This window comes from Hippichthys cyanospilos, chromosome 3 (genome assembly GCF_059441005.1).
Source record: "Hippichthys cyanospilos isolate Australia breed blue-spotted pipefish chromosome 3, RoL_Hcya_1.0, whole genome shotgun sequence".
Classification (NCBI taxonomy): Eukaryota; Metazoa; Chordata; class Actinopteri; order Syngnathiformes; family Syngnathidae; genus Hippichthys; species Hippichthys cyanospilos.
In genome coordinates, this window is record NC_142371.1 from 16,639,750 (window position 1) to 16,660,906 (window position 21,157).

Genomic DNA, 21,157 nt, shown 5'->3' on the forward strand with positions numbered 1-21,157 from the left:
CGTCTGTCTCGCAGGTCTTCGTCCATCCGTCCGGGTCAGTTCGGCTACGGCAAGGTGCCCTTCTCGCTGCCTTTGCACCGGCCCGCCCGGCAAGCCCGCCACACGGACAACGGCACCGCCCCGGCGCCCCGGCCCGACGAGCGAGAGGTCGCGGCGGCGACGCCCCAAACGCACCTGAGAAGCGAGCACGGGAGGCTCGGGGCGCCGCCCTCCCCCCTTCGCCTCCCGCTGCTTTTACCGTCGTCATCGATGGCGGGCGCTCGGCGGCGCTTCGACTGGCGCGCCGTCACCGCTCCGCCGCCGCCCGGCCCGCCCCGCCCGCAGGCCGCCTACGCCTCCCCCCTGCACCGGCCCTCGCACGGGGCGCCCCGCCCGCAAGCCGGCGAGGCGTACCCTCTCGAGGCGGCCGACGGCGCGAGGACGCCGCGCGACTTGAGATGCTCCGGTCACGACAGGGAATATCGCAGGTGCTTCTCGCAGGTAAGCTGGCAAACTTTTTCCGTCTTCCGATTCGCGATCTTGCCTCGGCCGAGAGGCGGGGCCAAATTTGGATGTTAGAATTCGACCGATGACCTCCGGTCAATAGGACTAATCGGCCTTCATTTTGGGGGAAAAAGTGCGTCTCATATTTGGGGAATTCGGGTAATTGACAGATCAACGGATGGTTAAAATAATCCTTAGCTGCAGCCCTCAAATATATACGTGAGTACTGTTCTGTTTTATCTCCGCACGGACCCTAAGGCTAAGGCTAGCTATGCGGTTGTTATTTTGATGTCCAAGCGATGCGATCCCGGAGAGGCCAATTCTTTGGCGGCGCTCGCATCTCAAGTCTGCGCTCGCGGGTCAGCGCCGAACGGCGGCGCTTTACTTCAACCGTTCTCGTCAATTCGTTTGTATCTCGAAGCGCCGGCGCTTTCCCAAAAACTTGAAGTGACCTCGCTTGACCTTCGAGTTCCTCGCCGTAGGCAGCCGCAGTCTCCGTCAAGCTTAATTGCGGGCCGGCGGCGCTCGAGAAAAAACGCGAAGGTCACCGGAGCGTTTTGGGAAGGTTTGGCGGTTCCCTAGCGCCGACGCCGGCCCGTTGCGCAGGAGCGCTGGCGCGGAACCCGGCCAACGTGCGCGCGCCCGGCGAGGCCTCAAGACGCACATCTGCTCGGCGGTGAGGCGCGGGGGTGCCGGAATGCGGCGCTCGCAACCCGGCGGGCGACGAAAGCCCAGCCGAGTCGGCCGTCCCCGCGCTCGGGCCGGGACAAGAATGCCGCGCCGGAGGGCTCCCGCAATTAAAAGTGACATTTAGGGAGGACGGGAAAACCTTCCAGGAGGTCCGCTGGATGAAATCCAGCTCGCTCAGGCACAAGTCAAAGGACAAACGTAATCCCGTATCAGGCATGGGAACCATATTTGGTAACTTAACAAGCCGTTCAAAATAGCAGTACTCGCTCAGCCCAACTTGCGAGCGGGGACGGGGGTCGTTCCCGTAGCATGTTTTGGATCCCCGTGCTGATTCTGAAACCCGGCCGCGCAGTCTGCAGCGAGCCCAAAAGATGACATTTGGCGTCCCGATATTTATGTGGTCGTCGTGTCTTTGTTTCCAAAGCGTCCAAAAGAGCTTTTCCTCCAATGATAATAATGAGTCACCTTGGCTGCAACTGTCCTTGAAACATGTCCAAAGCACTTTTTGAAACTATGGAGGACATTAAAAAAAAAAAGGCATCATCCCCTTCCCAGCAGTGTCACACTTAGCCGGGCCTGTTTTCTTTTAAGTCAAGGACACACACACACACACACACACACATTTTAGCCGTGCGTTATCGTCCACTTTCTTCTTTTTTTTCTTGTAAATGCCGCTAAATTCAATCAGGAAATGGCCCCCGGCCGGCCAAAAGGATGGTTGCTTCTCGGCTTTCGGCGGGACGGGTGGCGCGAGCGGCCTTGCGATGCGCCGATGCAATCGGCCATCCGCGGGACAAAAATAGCCGCGCTCAAACTTGAGAGGGACGGCGTGGCGGCAGATAAGTGCGAGTGGGCGCGCGGGGCTTCTTGTCTTTCCTCTCTGGCCCGCTTTGATGCAGGACACTTGTCAGGCCCGGCGTATCTCGAGCGCTTTGGTCTCGGCGCGAGCCCGGTTTGTTCCGGGCGGGCGGGCGGGCGGGGCCTCGAAGAAAACTTGCGTTGTGGGGAACGACAACAGGCTGAGCCTGGCCCTTGAAGAAAACTTGCATTGGCTTGGGCGCTCCGTCAGGTGCGCGTCGTGACGCGGCCGTCCTGAGGCCCGACACGCATGTGTGTGACTCCTGCTGGCTTTTTTTTCTTTTTCCCCAGTTAACATGAAAATGAGCGATGCGTGTTGAGTGTGAGAGCACGGGAGGATGACGCATGTGAAGTTAGTAGCAGTGAAAGGAGGTTCTGTTTAGGGAAGGAGGCGCTGAATGAGTTCAAGGCCGCGCGCTGGTGCGAAGTACAAATGAAGATAGGAGAAAAGGAATCTTTTGACTTGATTTGCCTGAAAAGTATGAACCCTTGGGTGTTTGGGGATTTTTCACTCGCCTGGTGTTTAAATCGCCCAAATGGGGCTGATGTCTAAAGGGTCATCACATTGTCAAATATCAATCTGAATTTATTTCCAACCCCTCCAAACATTCAGTCAGCCCTACCCATACATATGTAACGTATGCACCCTTTATGTAGAAAAATCCCCAAAATGTGATAATACAAAAAGTAAATACACTTTATTTATTTATGGAATTGAAATAGTCATATTTATTATGTCATAATTAGAGTATTATGACTTTTGAAGACTTTTGCATTATGGGAGTTGAGGCTAAGCCAATCATTGAAGTCATTGAAAGGCTTGCAAAAAGTTGGCCGCTAGCACCGCCAGGTGGTTTTGAACCGTCGACACATAAAATTCTAGTGCACCCCGTTCGTGGGTTGCCGTTGAACGCAAAAGTCGGAGAAAATGCATGATAAAACGTCCGGTGTTCAATACGTCCGGAAATGACAATAATTCCAATTTTGAATGGCAGTAAATGAGCCAGACATGGGCTAAATTTGACACCTATAGGGTGTACCTCTCCACCTCCCATTTGCAAGCATTTAGAAGGGAGGGCAGCATTTCATATTAAATGAATTTTGATCATCTGCGCAATATTTTAGCCTCCTAGTGTTTGTTTTTCCTTTGATACCACACATGGAAAATATCCAAAGGCCCGAGTTGGGTCAAAATTTCCTCCAGAGGTTAAGAGAAGAGAGAGAGGGGCTTGTCCTTCCTGATGGGCCAAAGGTGCCATTTATTGTGCTGACAGACAGGCCAGATAAAAAGCCCAAGCAGCCTTACATAAGATAACACAAGCTGCTTCACATGATTCTAAATCCCACACTGAGAAGGATTTCAAAACGACTGAAAGATATTTCAAAGTAAAGAACTAAAAGGAGGTATGACATGAGCATTTGGGAAAATTTGATTTGAAAAGTGCATTCAAAGGCTTAGCATTTACGAAAAAGGGGCGGGATTCGAATTCTCTGTAGCCCTGCAACACGGTGGCAGGGGGTAGGAGATGCGGGTCAGAACCGGACCTTGACGCGGTGGCTTTGTGCGGAGGGGGAGAAGCGAGCGGGTCAGTCGCTGCGGAATGCGAGTGTGTGCCAGAAGAAAGGAAGAATTCATGGAAAAGTGAGTGTGTGTGTGTGTGTGTGTGCGCGCGGAGGACCTCCTGTCAGAAGCACGGGGGGAGGAAAAGGTGCAACTTGAGAAGAAGCAGAAGAAGAAAAAGCAGCAGGCGCAGCAGGCGCAGCAGACATGTCATTTCAACACGCCAGAAAATTCCACAGACAACGGTGCGCTCGCAGTCAATATCACCTGGCTGGCATCTCCCGGTGACGTCACCCACGGGGCCCAACGCACGCCCCGGCGGGTGGCTGTCGTCAAAGTCGGCCGCGTGCTGTTCGGCGCCAGCCTTTTCTTCAGCTTGTTAGGGGAAGCTCAGAGAATTGTCCGGGCCGATGAACGATTTCCTCGACGGAAGTGTTGTCATCGCGGCCAAAACAATACTGCGTCGCGGTTTGTTTTGTTTTTCAAGGTTCCTTATCGTGGAATTTAACTCAGTCGGTGCCAGGGACGGATTTTCACGTTTTTATGAAACGAAAATACGTCCCGGCTCTTAAAATAACCCCAGAAGTGAAACGGCTTGTTGAGTGGAACTCCGCCTCTCAGGATGTGACCGCCCCGCCCCCTCCGCATGAAGTTGTGTTCTTAACGACAACAAAAAAGGCAACGCTTTAGCCGTCAGTAATGAGTGTAAATTGCCCTCACTTCGGCATGGTCAAAAATGCATCGAACGGGAAGTTTCAAACTATTCAATTAACTGTCGTAGTTGAAGTTTCACCATCAAAAAAAAAAAAACAAGACATTTACGCGTATCGCATTCGAAAGCGCCGCATCCACTTAGCTTGATGCTAACTTTCAGATGCTACATTAGAAAGAATTGATATTTGACCACAACCTCTGGCGCAAGGCATAAAATGACACACACAAGCGTCTATTCTTCATCCTCTGTGAACGTGTTTGTTTTTAGGGGGCGGGGCTGGAGAACGTCATTCATTTCAATAGGGAAAGATGATGGGGCCGTTTTGCGTGAGCGGCACGCTCGCCAAACCGATTCAAACGGTATCTCAAGGCGGCAAAGACGTCCCGAAAAGAAGAGAGGGGGAATGAGAAGGACGGGCTCGCCCGAGGCTCCTCGTGTGTGACTAAAAGTGTGATTTCTGCTCTCGGTTCTGCTTTATCCCAACAGTGAGTTCTTTTTATAAATAATGCAGAGCGGACACGCTCGAGGTCGCGGGCGACCCGTGACTACCGAGCGGCCCCTCGGCTTTGCGGGAAAAACAAAGTTCCCACCAACTTCTTTGAGGAATTCTAAATAAAAGCGCTTGAAGGTGTAGCGACGACGAGCGTCAAGTCGCCGTCACCGAGTCAACCCTTTTGAACCACGGGAAGCGAACGAGTCTTTCTAAAGAGCCGTTCGAACGCTTTAAAGCGGCTGTGTCCAAACCGTGGCCCGGGGGCCGTTTGTGGCCCTCCGTCTATTTTGAGCATATCCTGAAAACAATATTTGCTCCTAATAAGTTTGTTTGAAATGATTCAAATGATCAGGATCGTTTGAAAGCACTGAAAGAGTTCAATGTGGAGCAAAATCAGCAAGATTCACTGGACTTCCCCTTACGTTTCCCGCCGTTCTTTTGCTTATCTTATTTTTTGTTATTTTCACACACGTCCTTGGGCTGTTTGGTTATTTTTGAGCCTCGTATCCGTTTTGTTGATTGATGTTCTTTTTTTTGGGGGGGGGGCCGTCAAGGCCAAGGGCCGGCTGCTTCCCGCTATACAATGCTAATCGCTAACAAGAAACGATACACCCGTGCTCACACCCGCGCCCGGATAACAAAAAGGTATTCTTTGGAAAACATTTCCTGCCGTGACCAATCGCAACAAAAGACACAATTTGATCTTTCCGTGCACCGCGACAAATAGTTGCAAGCCTGCATCGGCCTTTTAAGCTTCACCATTCAGTATATTGTACTCTATGGCTTAAAGTGCACACATTTGTAAATATACTTAAGTATTGTCGCAAAACACAATATTGCTACTTTATGCTGTATTATATGCGGTAGCTGAAGTTTTGCTCGTTATACGTCATTGATTTTGCAATGCAATCATAACAATCATCATCATGGGAATGAAAAACACTTGGCTTGATGTGGGATGCTTTGGATCATGGCCTTTTAGGTGCATTGGTGATACATGATTGACTTTTTCATAAATGGAAAGGAAGAAAGGCGCCACGTGATGCGGTATGCTTTGGATCATGAGATGTTTTGGAGCAGTGAATGGATAGATGGCACGTGATGTGGTATTCTTTGGGTTTTCTTTTCAAAAAGACGGACGGATAGATATCGTAGATCATGCCCGCTTAACGCGTCGATGGCGTTCGATTGGTCGAGCGCCAAGGTAATGTCGGTCGATTGTCCGGATTCTTCCAAAACGTTCAAAACGTCCCTGGCGTGGAATAGTTAATAATGATGTCTTTCTTCATTTGTGACATGTGAGGTGTGCATGCTGCGGTGGACGGATTTGGGGGCGTCTTACGGTCGACGTTTTGAGCTGATGTCCGTCAACGGACAAAGCTAATATTGCTAACGCCGATTAGCGTGCATTCGATTTACTGTACTTGTGGTGCTGATCTTTATTAGCGCCCTATTCCACACACCGTTGTGGATGGATAACATGATGTGGTATTCTTTGGATCATTTTCATCTAAGCTTCAAGACACAAAAATTGTTGCACAAACACATACTCGCAACTGGTAATATCTGTGCTTTTTGCTGCAAAGGCGCTGTGTGTGCGTGTGTGTGTGTGTGTGTGTGTGTGCGTATGTGTGCGTGTGCATGCGTCACATGGGCGTCATGCTTGGGGAATGATGGTCTCCGCATCCAGTTGACTTGTGCAGCTGTGCAGGCGTTGCATGGCGTCAATCTGAATCACGCGCCACTGGGACCTGTCCCTTTACACACACACACACACACGATTCTCTTGTAGAGGTCATTAGTTGTATCTGGCCCGGCTTTGCTTTTCACCCGAGAGCGTTGTGTGATTAGGACCCGTGTGTGTTTGCACTGCGGGTGTGTGTGTGCGCAACTTTTGCAGCCCACGTTGAGAGGAGCCATTTTGAGCAGCTGCGTGACCTTTGCTTGCGCGTGTCCTTCAACGTTTTCTTTACCAAGGCTTCTTCACGGGTTGCCGTCATTCACCGCTGCCTCAGACGATGCCAACAAAAACAATTGAAAGCATGGAAAGCAAAAAAAACCAAAAGTTGAATTCGGCAAGTGACCCGCTTTACTTTGGAATTTTTGTCGTTTCTCTTAAATGAATGAAAATTTTATCAAATGAGATAAAAAAAAACAAAAGGGAGGTTCAACTAGTACCCCTGGGGGGATGTTCAGGCACTTCAGAGGGTACATCAAATTTCTAAAGGGTTTGCGTGTGAGGCGGTCTTTTCGAATTAAGATCAAATCAATTGTAACATGTAGCAACTTATAACTAACTTGATTTTTGCATACATTTTTGCAAAAGTATACACTTTTGGTTGTTTGGAATCAACGTGAATGCCAGAACAGAAACGATACATGTTTTTTTTTTTTCAAATTAAGAGCAAATGAACTGTAACATGAAACAGCTTATAGCTAATTTGTTTTGTGGTTACATTTTTGCAAATGGATACATGTTTTTAATTGTTTGGAATCAAATTGAATGTTTTCTAATCCCATAAAAAGATCGATACACATTTCTTTTCAGGTTAAGATCAAACGAAATGAGCATGAGGCAACTTTTTGTTGAATTGTGATGACTCCTTGGCCTTTTTTTTACGCTTTATACAGACGTGCATCGTTATGAATACATTTTCTTGGAGGCGAAATGACACCATACTGGTGGAGTTGCCGAAATGAATACGCTCGGAGATAGCGCCGCAAATGTCGTTCCAAACATGTCTCCCGACTGCTAAAAGAGTAAAATAGTGGCTCGTCCCATCCGCAATTGAATAAAGAAAGGCCCCTAGTCTCAATTTGCATGTCGGCTTTTGTGGGCCTGCTCTTAGTTAGTTGCGACTCTCGATTTCCTCCTTTGTTTTTCCCCCTCCACTTTCTTCAGGAATGGAAAACAGCGATGCATTATGTAAAGACGGCAAGTGAAACGAGGAGCTTTGGGGGCCACGTGCGTCGGCCTTGTTTCATCGGGTCCAGTTCTCCCGCTCAAATAATCCGCCAGCAGATTACTCAAGCCGTTTACTAGCGAAGGGCGGCCACGCTAACAATGAGCCATTGTATGAGGCGGCCGCGCGCGTGTCGCCCCGGAAGAACCGCGGAAACCTTTTGGACTTTCCGTGATCTCTGACCTGCCGGGTGAGATGATTTTGCTGAACCAGGCCTAAATGATGTCGAGCGAAGCATCTCTATTTATACATACATATATACAGTATGTATATGCATATCGCACTTGACAAAAGACATATAGCAAAGGAGTCACTGTAACACGATTTGCCAAAACTCGCTTCCTGTTCTGCTTAATTTGCTCTTAACTTGAAAAGAACACTGGAGTGCTCCAGTCGCGGCTTTAAAAAGCAATAAATGAGATGTACCTACAGAAACCTTCTTAGAAAAAGGCGTCCCCCCCGAAGTAGCATGACGAAGCCCCGTTTGAGAAGCGCTGAGACCTCGTCCGCGACGTCACACAGCGAGAAAATATGAACATTCTTTTCTGCTTTGCTCCGGTTTTGACATTGCGGCCAAACTAAGAAAACAGCAGAATTGGAGCCCTAAATTAAGAGTGCGTCCAATCCTAGATTTGTGAAATTACGGTAGCCGGAATGGCGCTTTGACATTCGACCCAATTTCAATTCAAGGGAATTTTCAGTAGGATATCCAAAGGGCAAAATGTTTGCCAGCGAGAGGATCTGAACGGCTTTTGTGTGTCAATCTTTGCTAAACGGCCGCCGCTGGAGCGTTTGGACCGGGCCGACGGGTCCCGACCCGTCCTGCCGTCTCTCCGTCTGTCGCCCGCTCTTGAAGTCTTTCTCCTCGTAAAAGAAACAAACGAAATATCTCCGTCTCACCGCCCCGTTCATTTTCCGCCTCCCACAAAAGCACGCAAACGCTCTCCAGATCCCCCAAACTCTCCTTGGGTCCATTAGCCGCGCCCCCCCTCCCCCGCTGCGCGCTTTGCGCACGGATGTGCGTCTGCTCAGTTTCATTCGAGGCACCTGCAGGTCACAAGCGCACGCGTGCGCACGCCCTCCGTCGACTCGGAGGCCCAAATGTTGACATGGCGCACAAGTATTTCCGGCGCACGCGGGCGCCCGCCTTCACGCTCCGGAGCTTTGACAGCGCCAGGTGGCGCCGGCGCGCTCGCCTTCAAGGGCCCACGCGCACCCGCGACAAAAACACGCACGCTTGTGTTTTCACTCAGCGCGCTGACATCTCGCCGGATTTGATAGCCGCCCGCAAATTCGGAGCCGGCGCCAAACGGCAACGCGTCCTCGCGACGCCCGTTTGCGTTGGCGCAGCTCTTGCGGAGACTGACCCGCTTGCCGTTAGCCCCGAGCCGGTCCCGGCTTGCTCGAGTTGCCGTCAAGGACATTTTTATTTTGACATATCTGCAGCATAATTTGATCCACGGAAATGAATAAATGAAATTCTTGATTTTGGACTCCTTTTAGGTTGTGAAATTCTGGACTGGGGTCCTGTGCAGTTAGCAAACCTGGAATTCCTCCAGGACTGGACATTCCCACGCGTATTAGGACAGAAAAAGAGTCAAAATAACAGGGTTTGGCTGTTAGTTGCTTCATGTTACGATTAATTTGCTCTTAGTTTGAAAAGAAAAACCTACTGTTCCTGTCACGGCATTTAAAAACAATAAATTAGATTGAAAACGTAAAATAAAAAAGTGACAAACTCAATTTGGGAGTATTGATTGATGTTTTAGTTAATTTGCTCTTATTTTAAAGAGCTTTTTAGTGTCCGTCACTGCAGTCAAAAGCATTGGAAGGCATATGTTTGCAACAACAATTTAGCAATAAGTTGCTTCACGTTCCAATTCACTTGCTCTTCAAAGACAAATGTACTGTTCCTGTCATGGCATTAAAAAGCATTAAATTCGATTAAAAACACTACAAAATAAAGGCATATATTTTGCGACTGACAATTCAGCAATACATTTTTTCAATTAATTTGCCCTTCATTTGAAATCTGCAGGGATTCAATGTTAGCTCCTAAAACATGTGCTTGTGCATATTGCGCTTGTGTCAATGCTCTGCAGTGTTTCACTTCCCGCCAAAGCGAAACGGAGGCGCTGATGCCGGCTGTGTGATTGCAGGTGGAGCCCGCTTCCATGTGGCGAGCGCGCGCACACACACACACACACACACACGTGTTGCTCAAGCGGCTCTCGCGTTTTGCGGTGGCAAAGTAAAAGCCAAGATGGATTTATGCGCTGAGCCTCTGGCGGCGCCTCAATTTCTTCCATATGTCGGAGTGCTCCCTTCCTGCCAAGCGCAGCGCTGGGCGAGTCCCCGCTTTTGTTATTAGCCGCCCCGTTTTCCAAATGTGGCAAGATGGCGGCCCAAATATCTTACGCTTCTTCGGTCTTACAGGTGTGCGCCGGAGCGCCGTCGGATTCCAGGGCCGAGCAGTGCGCCGCCTTCAACGCCAGGGAGTTCATGGATCGGCTCTACGACTGGGAGCCTTTCACCGAGGGTGAGGACGCGCTAAGCGGGCGGCGGCGACCTTTTGCCGCTCGCTCCACTTTCACTCGTCTTCTTTCTCTTCTACTCCCTGCTTTCAAAAGCCATACTTGTTTTTTTTCACGCCGCACTTAGTTAAAAGAGGATTATGTGAAGGGCCTCCACGCTATAGCCTGGGACCATTTGAGGGCCGCTAAATTATGGACGGCGGCCCTCGAATGGCCCCGGGCTTTGGAGTGAAGGCCAAATACGGACACCCAAAAGGGGAGTCAGGCCCGAGGCCGCACAAACAGATTGAATAAATAAAGGAATCGTTGTTCGTAGTCCGTAGGGTTTCAAAAGACAAATATGAACGTGGTGTCCAAACTATGGCCCGGGGCCATTTGAGGCCCGCCATCCATTCTTTTGCAGCCCACGTCATAAAGTCAAATACGCTAACCCGGAAAGGAGAGTCGGCGGCAACGGGCTGCTCAGATGGATTGAAGAAAGAAAGGGAATAATTGTTTCTGGCTCAGCATATACTCAAAGAATGTACAGCCCAGCCCAAAGAAAACGCTGTCCTACCACGAGCACTGATCTTAGCTATGCGTTGTCAATGAAAGACAAAAGTCATAATCATTTGTAGCTTAGCATACTGCATACGTATGGAATGTCCATAACCGGCCCCACCCCCTCCCAAACGAAAGAACGGCTGGGAGATTTTCACCAAAAGGTGAGGCTGCACTCAGCTTTACTCGCTCTCCTTTCTCATCGACCGTCTCATCTACGAGACTCGTGCGTTCTACTTTGAACGGGATTTTTTTACGGGTGTGCACGCTATGGCACGGGGCCATTAGAGGGCCGTCATCCATGTGTTACTGGCCCACGGAACGGAGGCAAATACGCTGACGTAAAGGGAAGGTTCAGGGGCAGCGGGCGGCTCAGAAAAGCCGCTTCTCCTCAAGGGGGTCACAGGCCTGCTCCGGAATCAGCCCTCTTTTCATCTGCAACTGTCTGATGGCCTCAGCCTTTCCTGAGCAAGTTTCCAGAAATGATCGCAAGTTGACCAGGCCCTGAGGCAGCAAAACAGGCCCGAAGCATGCTGCCCCCTCCACCATTCATTACGCTGGGATGAGCTTTTCCATTTTTTTCTCTATACATGACATCTTGAGTTTCATCAGTCCACAAAATACTTTGCCAGAAATGCTGTAGCGTGTGTCTTGCCATTTTGCAATTGTTAAATGTGCAGACGGGTCTAGCTTCCTCCGTGTAGTCCACCCACGATCACGTGTTTGGGCGGTTGTAGATGAAAAAGACCGTTTTTTTCAACTGTGTGATTTTGGAAAAGATGGCGTCACATGCACTGGTGATTTAATGCAGAAATGTGAGAAATTCCAAATGGTTCTGATAGTTTTTCATGCCACTCAAAGTACTTAAATGCATGAGTAATCATTCAGCATTATTTGTACTTTTAAGCTCTTTTTTCCTCTCCACAATTTGCACTTCAACTTAATAAATGCCAGCCATTTTCAGACCCTCTTTTCTTAAAAGATGTCTTAATGGTCTTTGGAATTGAATGAGTACTTTTTTTGGTAAGATGGAATGACATGACTTTTTTTTTTTTTTTCATTCTTTGCACCCGCACTCATTGAAAAAAGAAAGCGCTGTCCTGCTTTTCTGTTCCCCGTCGATTTGTCGGCCGTCGCCCTTTCTGGCTGCCTTCGGCGCTGCCAAGTTTCTCCTCCCTTTTCGAGTCAGCTCGCAACAGATTCCTGCTGAATGAGATCAAGACCGGGGAGGAATAGAGACAACCGTAGGGAAGCGATGGGACGCGAGCGCCGTCGCTTGACGGCGGCGTGGACCCACGACATTTGCATTCAAGTGAAATTTGGGTCATTTCAGACACTCTGACAGCTACCCGTGGCCATTATTTGGACAGTTCTTAAATCAGTTTGGAAATGGAGCCGTAACCCGCGATTCTGACGGGAGCGGGGGTGAACCCGCAATTGTTTCCATGGGGTGGCCAGGGTGACAACGTCGCAGCGGCCAAAGTTGCATCTCTCTGAATGAATGTCATATACGCTCAGGGTTTCGTCAAACAAATCATATATTGAATGATATACATTTATATATGCATATCATGCATGGCGGAGTATCGAGGGTGGTTACGAGCCATCCTAGAGTTTCTATGGTTACGGTTGTTTCATTTCCTTCGTATGAAGAGTGACGTTAATTGAAAGGCGACCGGAACTTGTTGCATTGAGCACTTCCTGTTTGTCATTAGCAAGAAAGGCTGCAGCTCAGTGTCATCGAGCCTTGAGTGCCACAGTCTGTACGTTTTTATGTTGATATGAGCTTTACACATCTGTTGGGGGTTTTGTTTGTATGTTTGTTTCGGGTCAGGGTTAGCATTAAGCTAGCGATAGCGCGTTAGCTCGCGACTTGTTAGCATGCTCGTCTCGCCTCGTGCGGAAGTCAAGTGGGGCGAATTGTTTTCGTTGTTTTTTATTTATATCATCAGGTAAACTATTATCCGTTTGATTCATTTCTACACCTCCTTTAGCGTTTTGATTGCAAGTAGTCCATAATATTCAAACCGCCTGTTACGCCCCCCCCCCCCCCCGAAACAACAACAATATTCTTAGATAATTTTGACCCAGGTTTTTGCGTATTTATCAAAAACGTTTTCAAAATGCATCCAATCAACCAGAATGACTGAAGAAAATGTAGATTTTTGGGGGGGAGGGGGGCCATATCGCAAAATATTGCATAAGAATATGGAAATGTTCCCCTCGAAGTGTGGGTGGTCAGAGATTAGCTCCGCCCCCACTCTTTTCGGATTCTACTCTTGACAACCGCAAACTAGGTTTCGGGTGTGACAGTATGATGTAAGCTCTGCGCCATACCACGGCCTCCCAAAGTTGTCTGTTTTTTTTTTCATTTATTTTTCTCGGGCCTCATCCCCCCACACACAGCTAGCCTCCCCATCACTTCCTGTCCCGGCGCTGCCTCTCGCTTTCCCTTTCTCTGCCCCAGCGCGTTTAGATGGAGCGATAGCGGCAGGAAGTATTTTCAGACGACAAATATGCCAGCGCCTGAGAAGGGGCGGATGGCGGGTGGGCCACAAGAGAAAAAAGTCCCGAGAAGACATTTGGCCCAAGAAGGAGGAGGCGGCCAGCGAGGACGGAGGGCGCACGCGCCCGCCACCTTTCCAGCCGGCGGCCTCTTTTTGGCCCACTGTCCGCGCTCTCTAATCTCTCAAAGATAACTATGAGAGCGGCCGGAAAGACACTGACAGAGGCAGGCTGGGAACTGGGCCGCTTCCGATGCCCGGCGGCCTGTCTCGCATAGTTTCTCCGCCATAAGTGCTATTAAAGCTTCGTGCGAATATTCCAGTTTGCAGTGGGCACGTGAGGCATCGCAAGGGTTTTTTGTTGATGCCGTCATCACTTCCTACCAGGGCTTCCTTCGATGAACCCGTCATTTTAAAACTCGACTAGGGATGTTGAGTGGCTCATTTTTGGACCGAAAATGCCGATGAGGTCCGTGCCTCCAATCGGCGGGCCGACCTTTAGCCTTTGCAATTGCGTGTGAAAAGTCGAAAAGCATGGGACCGTGGGGCTAAGAATGCCCCTCCGTTTACTCGCTTTTATTACTGTTTGTCCAATAAAGCCATTAAAAAAGCACCGGCGGCTGTGTCTACGGACACTTTAGGATTTGTTGGAGGTTGCGATGCTGGCTTCTATTAAATGAGCTCACCATGTTGCTTTTGGTGCACTTCACAGAGTGAATCCGTCCCAAATTTTGATGCACTTTTTCCCGCTGTAGGGAAAAATATTCATTGCAAAATCTTGTGACGTAAATAAACTTTAAGCCCCCCCCCCCAAAAAAAAGAAACCTCTTTAGATTTGAGGAAAATGTCTAGAGAATGAGTAGATGCTGCGCACTGCAAAGGTTTCTTTCCGTAAGATCTGATTCATTGGATTTTTTTTCTACTTGACACTAAGGTAATATTGACCTTGGCCTTGCTTTTCTAGCTGCCGCGTTGATTTTCCTGACAGAGCACAAACACTGCACAGTCCAGCATGAGGATGCCGGCTTTGGTTCTTGTCGTGAAAAAAAAAAAGCCGCGAGTTTAAACTAAAAAAAAACATTGAAGTCATCGGTCACAGCCAATACCCAGCCTTCGATCGTTTAAAAAATATATTTCATTCAACAACAAAACCTGAAAAATGGCTATAACAGATTACTCCTATAGACTGAAGTTAAAGTCCTGTTTTTTTCTTCGTTGTAGCCGATTGTGGCGCATTTGAGGTTGAAGTGCGGTCTACCTGAGCAGGTGTGCGTTTGGACTGCCTCCAACGCCCAAGGAAAAGTTGAGTGTGGAATTTGAACCGCTTGACCCGGAGGCCCGCCCAAGAGCGCGTTAGCGATATGTCATTCAAGCGAGAGCGGACCCACTTGGGCTAATGTGGCACGCATACCGTCCGGGAACCTTTTTGCGGCGGCTCTAAAGTGTCCAAAGTCAAAATATTTGGCAGAGAAAGCACTTCTTTTTCATGCCTTATTATATGGCGAGCATAAATATTCTGCGGCGTCATAGAGTGGAGACATATGATACGGCGTTGAAAATGTCCGTTTTCAGGAGCAAAAAGCCATTGTGCGCCCCCCTCCTATTTGCAAGTGGATCCGTGACCCTTTTCTGCCACTATGAGCTCACGTCTGCGGCGCTATCGCGCGCGTACGCTATACGGCCGGAGGACGCGAAGCCCACAACACCTCGGAGAGAATGTCGATCCCAGGAGCCACCAGCTGCCTGGATGAGTCATGTTGCAAATGCTTTGTCATTTGAAAAACAAATAGTGTGTCTTTATTTGGAAAGGTATGCCTTCCCAGAATGCAGCTCATTCTTGTAGCGCTGGGGAGGGAATGGAACCTATGACGCGTTTTTTGTTGGGGTTTTTTTTGTCCGAGGAAAGGCCGCTCGATCGTAGTTAAAGAGATTCCCAGTGACCCGCTTCAAGAACGGTGTCGGCATTCTTCCTTGCTGTTTGGTATTTCTACAGAGGTCTGAGACGTCCTACCGTGTGAGTGGTCATAGAACGTCTCACCTTTCTTCGTCGTTGAATTCCCGCTTTTTTTGTTGTTGTTGTTTTTTTAACCAAGGTCATAAAACAGAAAATCAATGGGTGCCACATAACTTTGGTCTCACATTGGAAAGGGGCCGCCGGAAGTGCTGAGCTGGCTACGGGGTCTGACGTTATTTCCCGTGATTCTTAGACATGGAAGCACAACTACTAGTTATGGGCTAAATTGGCATGTGCAGGGTGTACCTCTCGACCTCCGGTTTGCAAGCATTTAGAAGGGACGGCATATTAAGTCGACATGTTTTGACAACCTCTGCAATGTTTTAGCCTCCGAGTGGGGTTTTTTCTATGCTTTCCTTTTGATAATACCCATCAAAAAGCCCGAATTGGGGCAAAATTTCCCTCAGGGGTTAAACAATTGCTAACTGTTTGCTTCCCCTTTCGCGCTCTTTTTAGTCACATTAGTCTTGCTGATGCAAGTTTTTCTTAGAACCAGCAACGAGTGAGCTGCTTTTTGAATTCATAAATAGCGATATTCTGCAACGGGTTAGTGTAATATCAGCCACAAACACGTACAGTCTGTTTTGAAGTCAAACTTGGACAGCAGCTCGAGTTGAAGTCCGCTCGCGGACCTCAACGACTCCCCCGTGAGATCTCGGGGTCCCGTTGTGGATTTGAGCGCTGAAAGACGCGCTGCGCTTTTGGTGTTTTGCTTTGAAGAGGCCCTCCGAGCCTCTCGGGTTCCTCCCGTCCATCTCCGAATATTTCGGCGTTGAGGCGGGGCGTCCGGGCCTCGTCGTAAATCTCACCTTTTGCTTGGGAATCTAGCGCTCGCTCGCTCTCTCCTGGGCATGTGTTCGCTTGTCAGCGGCCCGGGGAATTTGTTTGATCAATTTGGTCGGGGGCTCAGGCCCCTCAAAACGCACGTTTGTCATCACACCGGGACAATTTTACTCAACCCACCTTACAGTGAGCAGCATTTGGGCAATAGTTCATCAACGAGGCGACTCAACAGTACACTAATGCTCTGTATAGAATGATTTATTAGTGCTGTGCGGATGAGCTGAGAGGAGCTGAGAGGTCCCAGTTAGCATAAACCCCAGTGAAAGCGATTCAAATCATGGTTTCTATTTTTACAGCTTGAGAATAAAAACTTCAAAATGTGTTATTCTTTTTTAATATTGTCCAAAATCGTACACTATCATTTTTTATCATGATAGATTAACATTGCTATTAATCATAAAACATCTCAGGTTTTTTATTTATTAAAAAACTCATTTTTATACTTTACAATTACAAACAACATACAAAATCATCTCGCGGGCCGGATTAAACCCGTTTTGTTTAAAGATATGTTGAAAAACCCGGGCGCTTCCGTTGAACTTGAGCTCCAATTGGTCATGAAAAGTCATTGAAGAGAAGTGCGGCTTTGACGCCAGATGTGGTTTTACGCGTTCCCGTCGTGCGTTGCAGTGGGACCGGAGAAGCAGTGCGAGCTGACGTGCCGTCCGGTGGGCTACCGCTTCTACGTTCGCCAGGCCGAGCGCGTGCGAGACGGCACGCCTTGCTTCAACGTCTCCTCCAACGACGTCTGCGTCCAAGGACGATGTCTGGTGAGTGCCGCCGAATTCGCGTCTCCAGCTTTTGACCCACACGTGCACTTTTTAAGAGGCGCGCCGCATTATAAGGCGCATAGAATAGGAGCTAACGTGACGCCTTACGTGAAACATTAAAGCCCTCTTTTTGGGGGGAGTGGTCATCAATTTTTCTTCATCGTGCATCGTGCATTTTTAGGACCAAGGAATCGTTTGCTAGCGAGCTGTCCGAACAAAGAGTTTGTAGAGAGGCACGGGTGACTCATAGCTGCGCATTTTCGGCAATTATCCTCAAAGATGTATGACGACTCAAATTGACTTGACGGGGACCCCCGACGGAGCCACCGGGAATGTTAAAATGCTCACGCGCACACCGATGCCAGGGAGAACCGTAAGCCCCGATAAAAAGAAGGTCCCAGATTGGCGGCGGACGTTCGCTCAGCCTCCTCTCTCCCTCGTTCACCCTTTCGCCGTTTGGCGGCAGTCGCGCTCGTAAAAGTTGGATTTACGCAAGATCGGTCACGTGAACTCCCACGACGCATGTGAAATGTTTACAAGGCCGGAATGTCCATTTGTCCCTTTTCTTTCTGTTCCTTTTTTTTTTTGCCGCCGGCGGTCAGACGGAGGGCTGCGACGGCGTCCTGGGCTCCGGCTCGGTGCCGGACAAGTGCGGCGTTTGCGGGGGGCGGGACTCGGCCTGCCGCAAGGTGACGGGCTCCTTCCAAAATGTCAGCGTTCCCCTGGGCTACCACAAGATCTTGGACATCCCGGCAGGGGCCACCTTCATCAACATCACCGAGAGACGGGCCAGTCCCAACTACCTGGGTGAGCCGCGCGCAATTTCTGACACTTTGTTTTGTTTTTAGCGCTTCGAGGCCCCGAAGCGTCAAAGTCCGGTCCGCGGGCGCGCGTGTCCTGCGTGTTTTCCAACTTTCCCTTCGCAAAGCGCCCGATTGGTGTAAATTGTAGGATGAAAACCGTTTTTGCTTCTTCTCTCAGTTACGGGTCATAGCGAGCTGCCGCCTGGTGGCACAAAGCAGAATTGCGCAAATCCAAATTGAGTTATAACTGGCTACAGAATGTGATTTGGGGGGTCAACCTCTCTATTAGAGGACTGAACTAGATTGTGTTGCAGCTAAGAGCCGCTTGCGTTGCCTGAAAACGATGCAAACTCAGCGTTACGCCGGCGAGGCGATCACTGACCACTCACAATGTGGGAAATGTGAAACACACTGGACGCGCAGCAAATAGATAACTTACTGACTGAACACAAGAAAATATGAAGCGTTTTGGATGATGACCTTTATTCTGTTCCGCGATCACTTTTACGCGACTGCCAAAGCGTTGGTGCGTCTTACTCGCTAACATCGAAAAAAGCTGAATTTGAGCCCAAAATTAAGGGTGCGTCCCATACACAGGCGCTTCTTGTATTTGGGGAATTGGGGAGGCTTGTTATTTGTGTTTGCGATATGCTCTCTTAAAGCGTTTTGAGGACGCGGTCGTTCGGGAAGGCCTTCCGGCGTTATCCGTACGTGTTGAAAGTGCGCGGCGGGCCCCGCGGGGGGTGTTTGCCGGCTTTGGCGGGGGATCGTAAATGTCGCGGTCGGAGGAGATCAAGCCGGCCCGCTTGGAGGGCCCGGTCGAGCCGGCGCGCCGATTAGTCTGGACAGCTCGCGCTCGCTAATGAGAGCGCCCCGTGGCGCGCCGGCCGGCGGACGTGAGCGACTCTGACGCGGCCTCTTCGCCCCGCAGCCATGAGGAGCGGCGCGGGGGCTTCCGTGGTCAACGGGCGCTGGGCCGTGGACCCCCCGGGGGAATACCGGGCGGGCGGGACCACCTTCACCTACGCCCGGCCTCGGGCGCGGGCGGAGGGGGGACGAGAGCCGGGGGAGTCCCTCAGGGCCCCCGGGCCCACCGCCGCCCAGCTGCAGCTCTACGTGAGTACGCAAACGTGCGCGCGCGCGCGCGCGTCAAGATCTCGGGGCCCGGCAACATTATTTCCGCAAAGCGGCTCGTGACGCCGTCGGCCCCGGGCCGGCCTTTTATTCGAGGAAGGAGATTGGCCCGCGGACGCTTCAAGGCGGGAGGTCCTCAAAATAGCAAAGGCTCACGAGGACACGCGTCCGCTTCGCTGGCCTCGTTTCCGTCGGCTCGGAATGAAAAACGCTATTCCGAATATGCCTGTCAAAGAAACGTCAAATATCCATTTGCGCCGGCTCGGGAGTCGGTCAGCGAACAAAACTCCATCCGCTCTTGGCCCTCTGCTCACCTTACATACCGCCGCCCCAAGCTCTCTCTCCCCGGGGGGAAATGTGCCGGGGGAGTAGTTTGTTGCATGAAAATGATGTGATAAATACTCGCGGTCAATAGGCGGCAGTGCGCTACCTTTGAGACAAGATCTTATGTGATGCCTGTCGATACGATTTTGATGGGAGGGTACAGAGTTTGGATTTTTCCAAAGGAAAAAACTCTGCAAACCGCCGCAATTTCAGCGTCGTACCCAAAGTGAAAAGTTGTAGCGGCCCTCGTATAAATGCGTACAAAAGAGCATCGGTTTGCCATGTCCAGGGCACGGGTGCGAGGAAAACATTTCCAGATGGACAAAAATTCAACATGTCGCTGTGGGCGGCGCCCCTTGGAAAACACACAAAGTGTTGGCAATCCAAATAGAAATCCGAACCTTCTTGTTTATGAGAGGAGCCGGGCTTCCTGCACGCACTCCGCGTTGGCGTTCACATGTTTTTTTCTTAAGTAGCACATTAGCAGGGGAACCCCGCTGAGTTATGTTTAGATAACCTTGGCCACTCAAAGTGTCCTTAATATGTTTCACGTGAGGCGCACGTGCTGCCTTTATGCGCACAAATCTGCAGCGGCGTACTTTCGCCTTCTAAACATCGGACCCGGATGTCGTTTTGTATTCGTTTTTCAATCATATAAAATGATCAAATAGATTTCCGACGTACCTTCAGTATATCCAGTACAGTAATACCACTTTGACTTTGTGTTTGTGTTGGGCGGTGTTTGCGCAGATCATTTTCCACCAGGAGAACCCCGGCATCGACTACGAGTTCTACGTCCCCGTGGAGAAGACGGAAGGCCGGACGCCCGGCGAGGGGCCGCTCGGGAGGGCGTCCCTTCGCGGTCAGTGTGTGTCTGTGTGTGTGTGTGAGCGTGGCAAAAAATATACATATTAGTCATTTTAATTGAGGAAAAATAGAACTAGGCCCCACGTCCTTCATGCGAGGCACACATCTTAATCCCAACACGAAAGTCATCGTCTCACAACAATAGTCATTATTTTTGAATGAACAAAGTCGTTATATTCACCATTTTATTTCCAGGAAAAAATGACTGTCAATTTTTCATGCGTGTTTTTTTCATTTTTCAAAAGGAACGTCCTTTTCTTGAACATATATTAATCGTTTAAAATGAGGAAAAACGTCATATAATTAGGCCTAATCCAAAAAGAAACCAAAAAAACGGGGCGATGGTTTTGACTTGATGATTTCAACAGCGCCAGATGAAATGAATTGACCCATTATAAAAAAATCCCATCAAGAAAGACGGGTTCTTCCCATCCGGTCCGATGGTTGCAGATGTCCATTAAGGCGCTTCCCGTTTGCGCGCAGGTCCCGCGGCCGTGCCCATGCAGGAGGCGCCTCCGCCCCTTTCCATCCCGTCTCCCGCCGCCTCGTCCCGGTCGGCCCCCCCGCCGTCGGAGCGGCGGGCCGGCGAGAGGCCGGCGCCCAATCGCAACGCCCGCATCCCGCCTCGCACCGACCTGCCGCTGGACACGCAGCCGCCGTTCGTGTGGAGGAGGGGCGCGCTCACGCCGTGTTCCGCATCCTGCGGCAAAGGTCGGTCGCGCGCCTGACCTGCAAAAGTATCGGGTCGCCCGCCGGCTGCGGGCGGTCCGCATGTACAAACGCGCCTTGTCGTTCACGCAAAACTCTACGTATTTAGCAATCAAACTTGATTTACTGAGGCCGTTTTACGCAAAAGGATTTTTCACCTTTTGGTCTTCAAAGTTACCTGCCCGCACCCGCAAGGATCCAAACACGCAAGATGAAGGTTAAAGTGATGACTGAACCAGTAACACAAGCTCGTATCTTGCTAGCTTAATGCTATCGCTCACCCTGAGTAAAATACCCTTCAAGCTGATTTGAAATCCAAACAGTACAGAAACACCTTTCAACATAATTGTTGA

General features: G+C 49.9%; 1 protein-coding gene across 1 annotated transcript in view; it reads left to right on the forward strand.

Annotated features, from left to right (window-relative positions):
* Positions 1-21,157, forward strand: part of adamtsl4 (ADAMTS like 4) — a 33,008-nt gene that overhangs the window by 6,618 nt on the left and 5,233 nt on the right. The window contains exons 4-10 of the mRNA XM_088411236.1: positions 15-480; positions 10,200-10,302; positions 16,829-16,968; positions 17,571-17,775; positions 18,703-18,887; positions 19,980-20,091; positions 20,580-20,807. Coding sequence (XP_088267362.1) covers positions 15-480; positions 10,200-10,302; positions 16,829-16,968; positions 17,571-17,775; positions 18,703-18,887; positions 19,980-20,091; positions 20,580-20,807 — 1,439 coding nt within the window. The remainder of the gene's footprint in view (positions 1-14; positions 481-10,199; positions 10,303-16,828; positions 16,969-17,570; positions 17,776-18,702; positions 18,888-19,979; positions 20,092-20,579; positions 20,808-21,157) is intronic.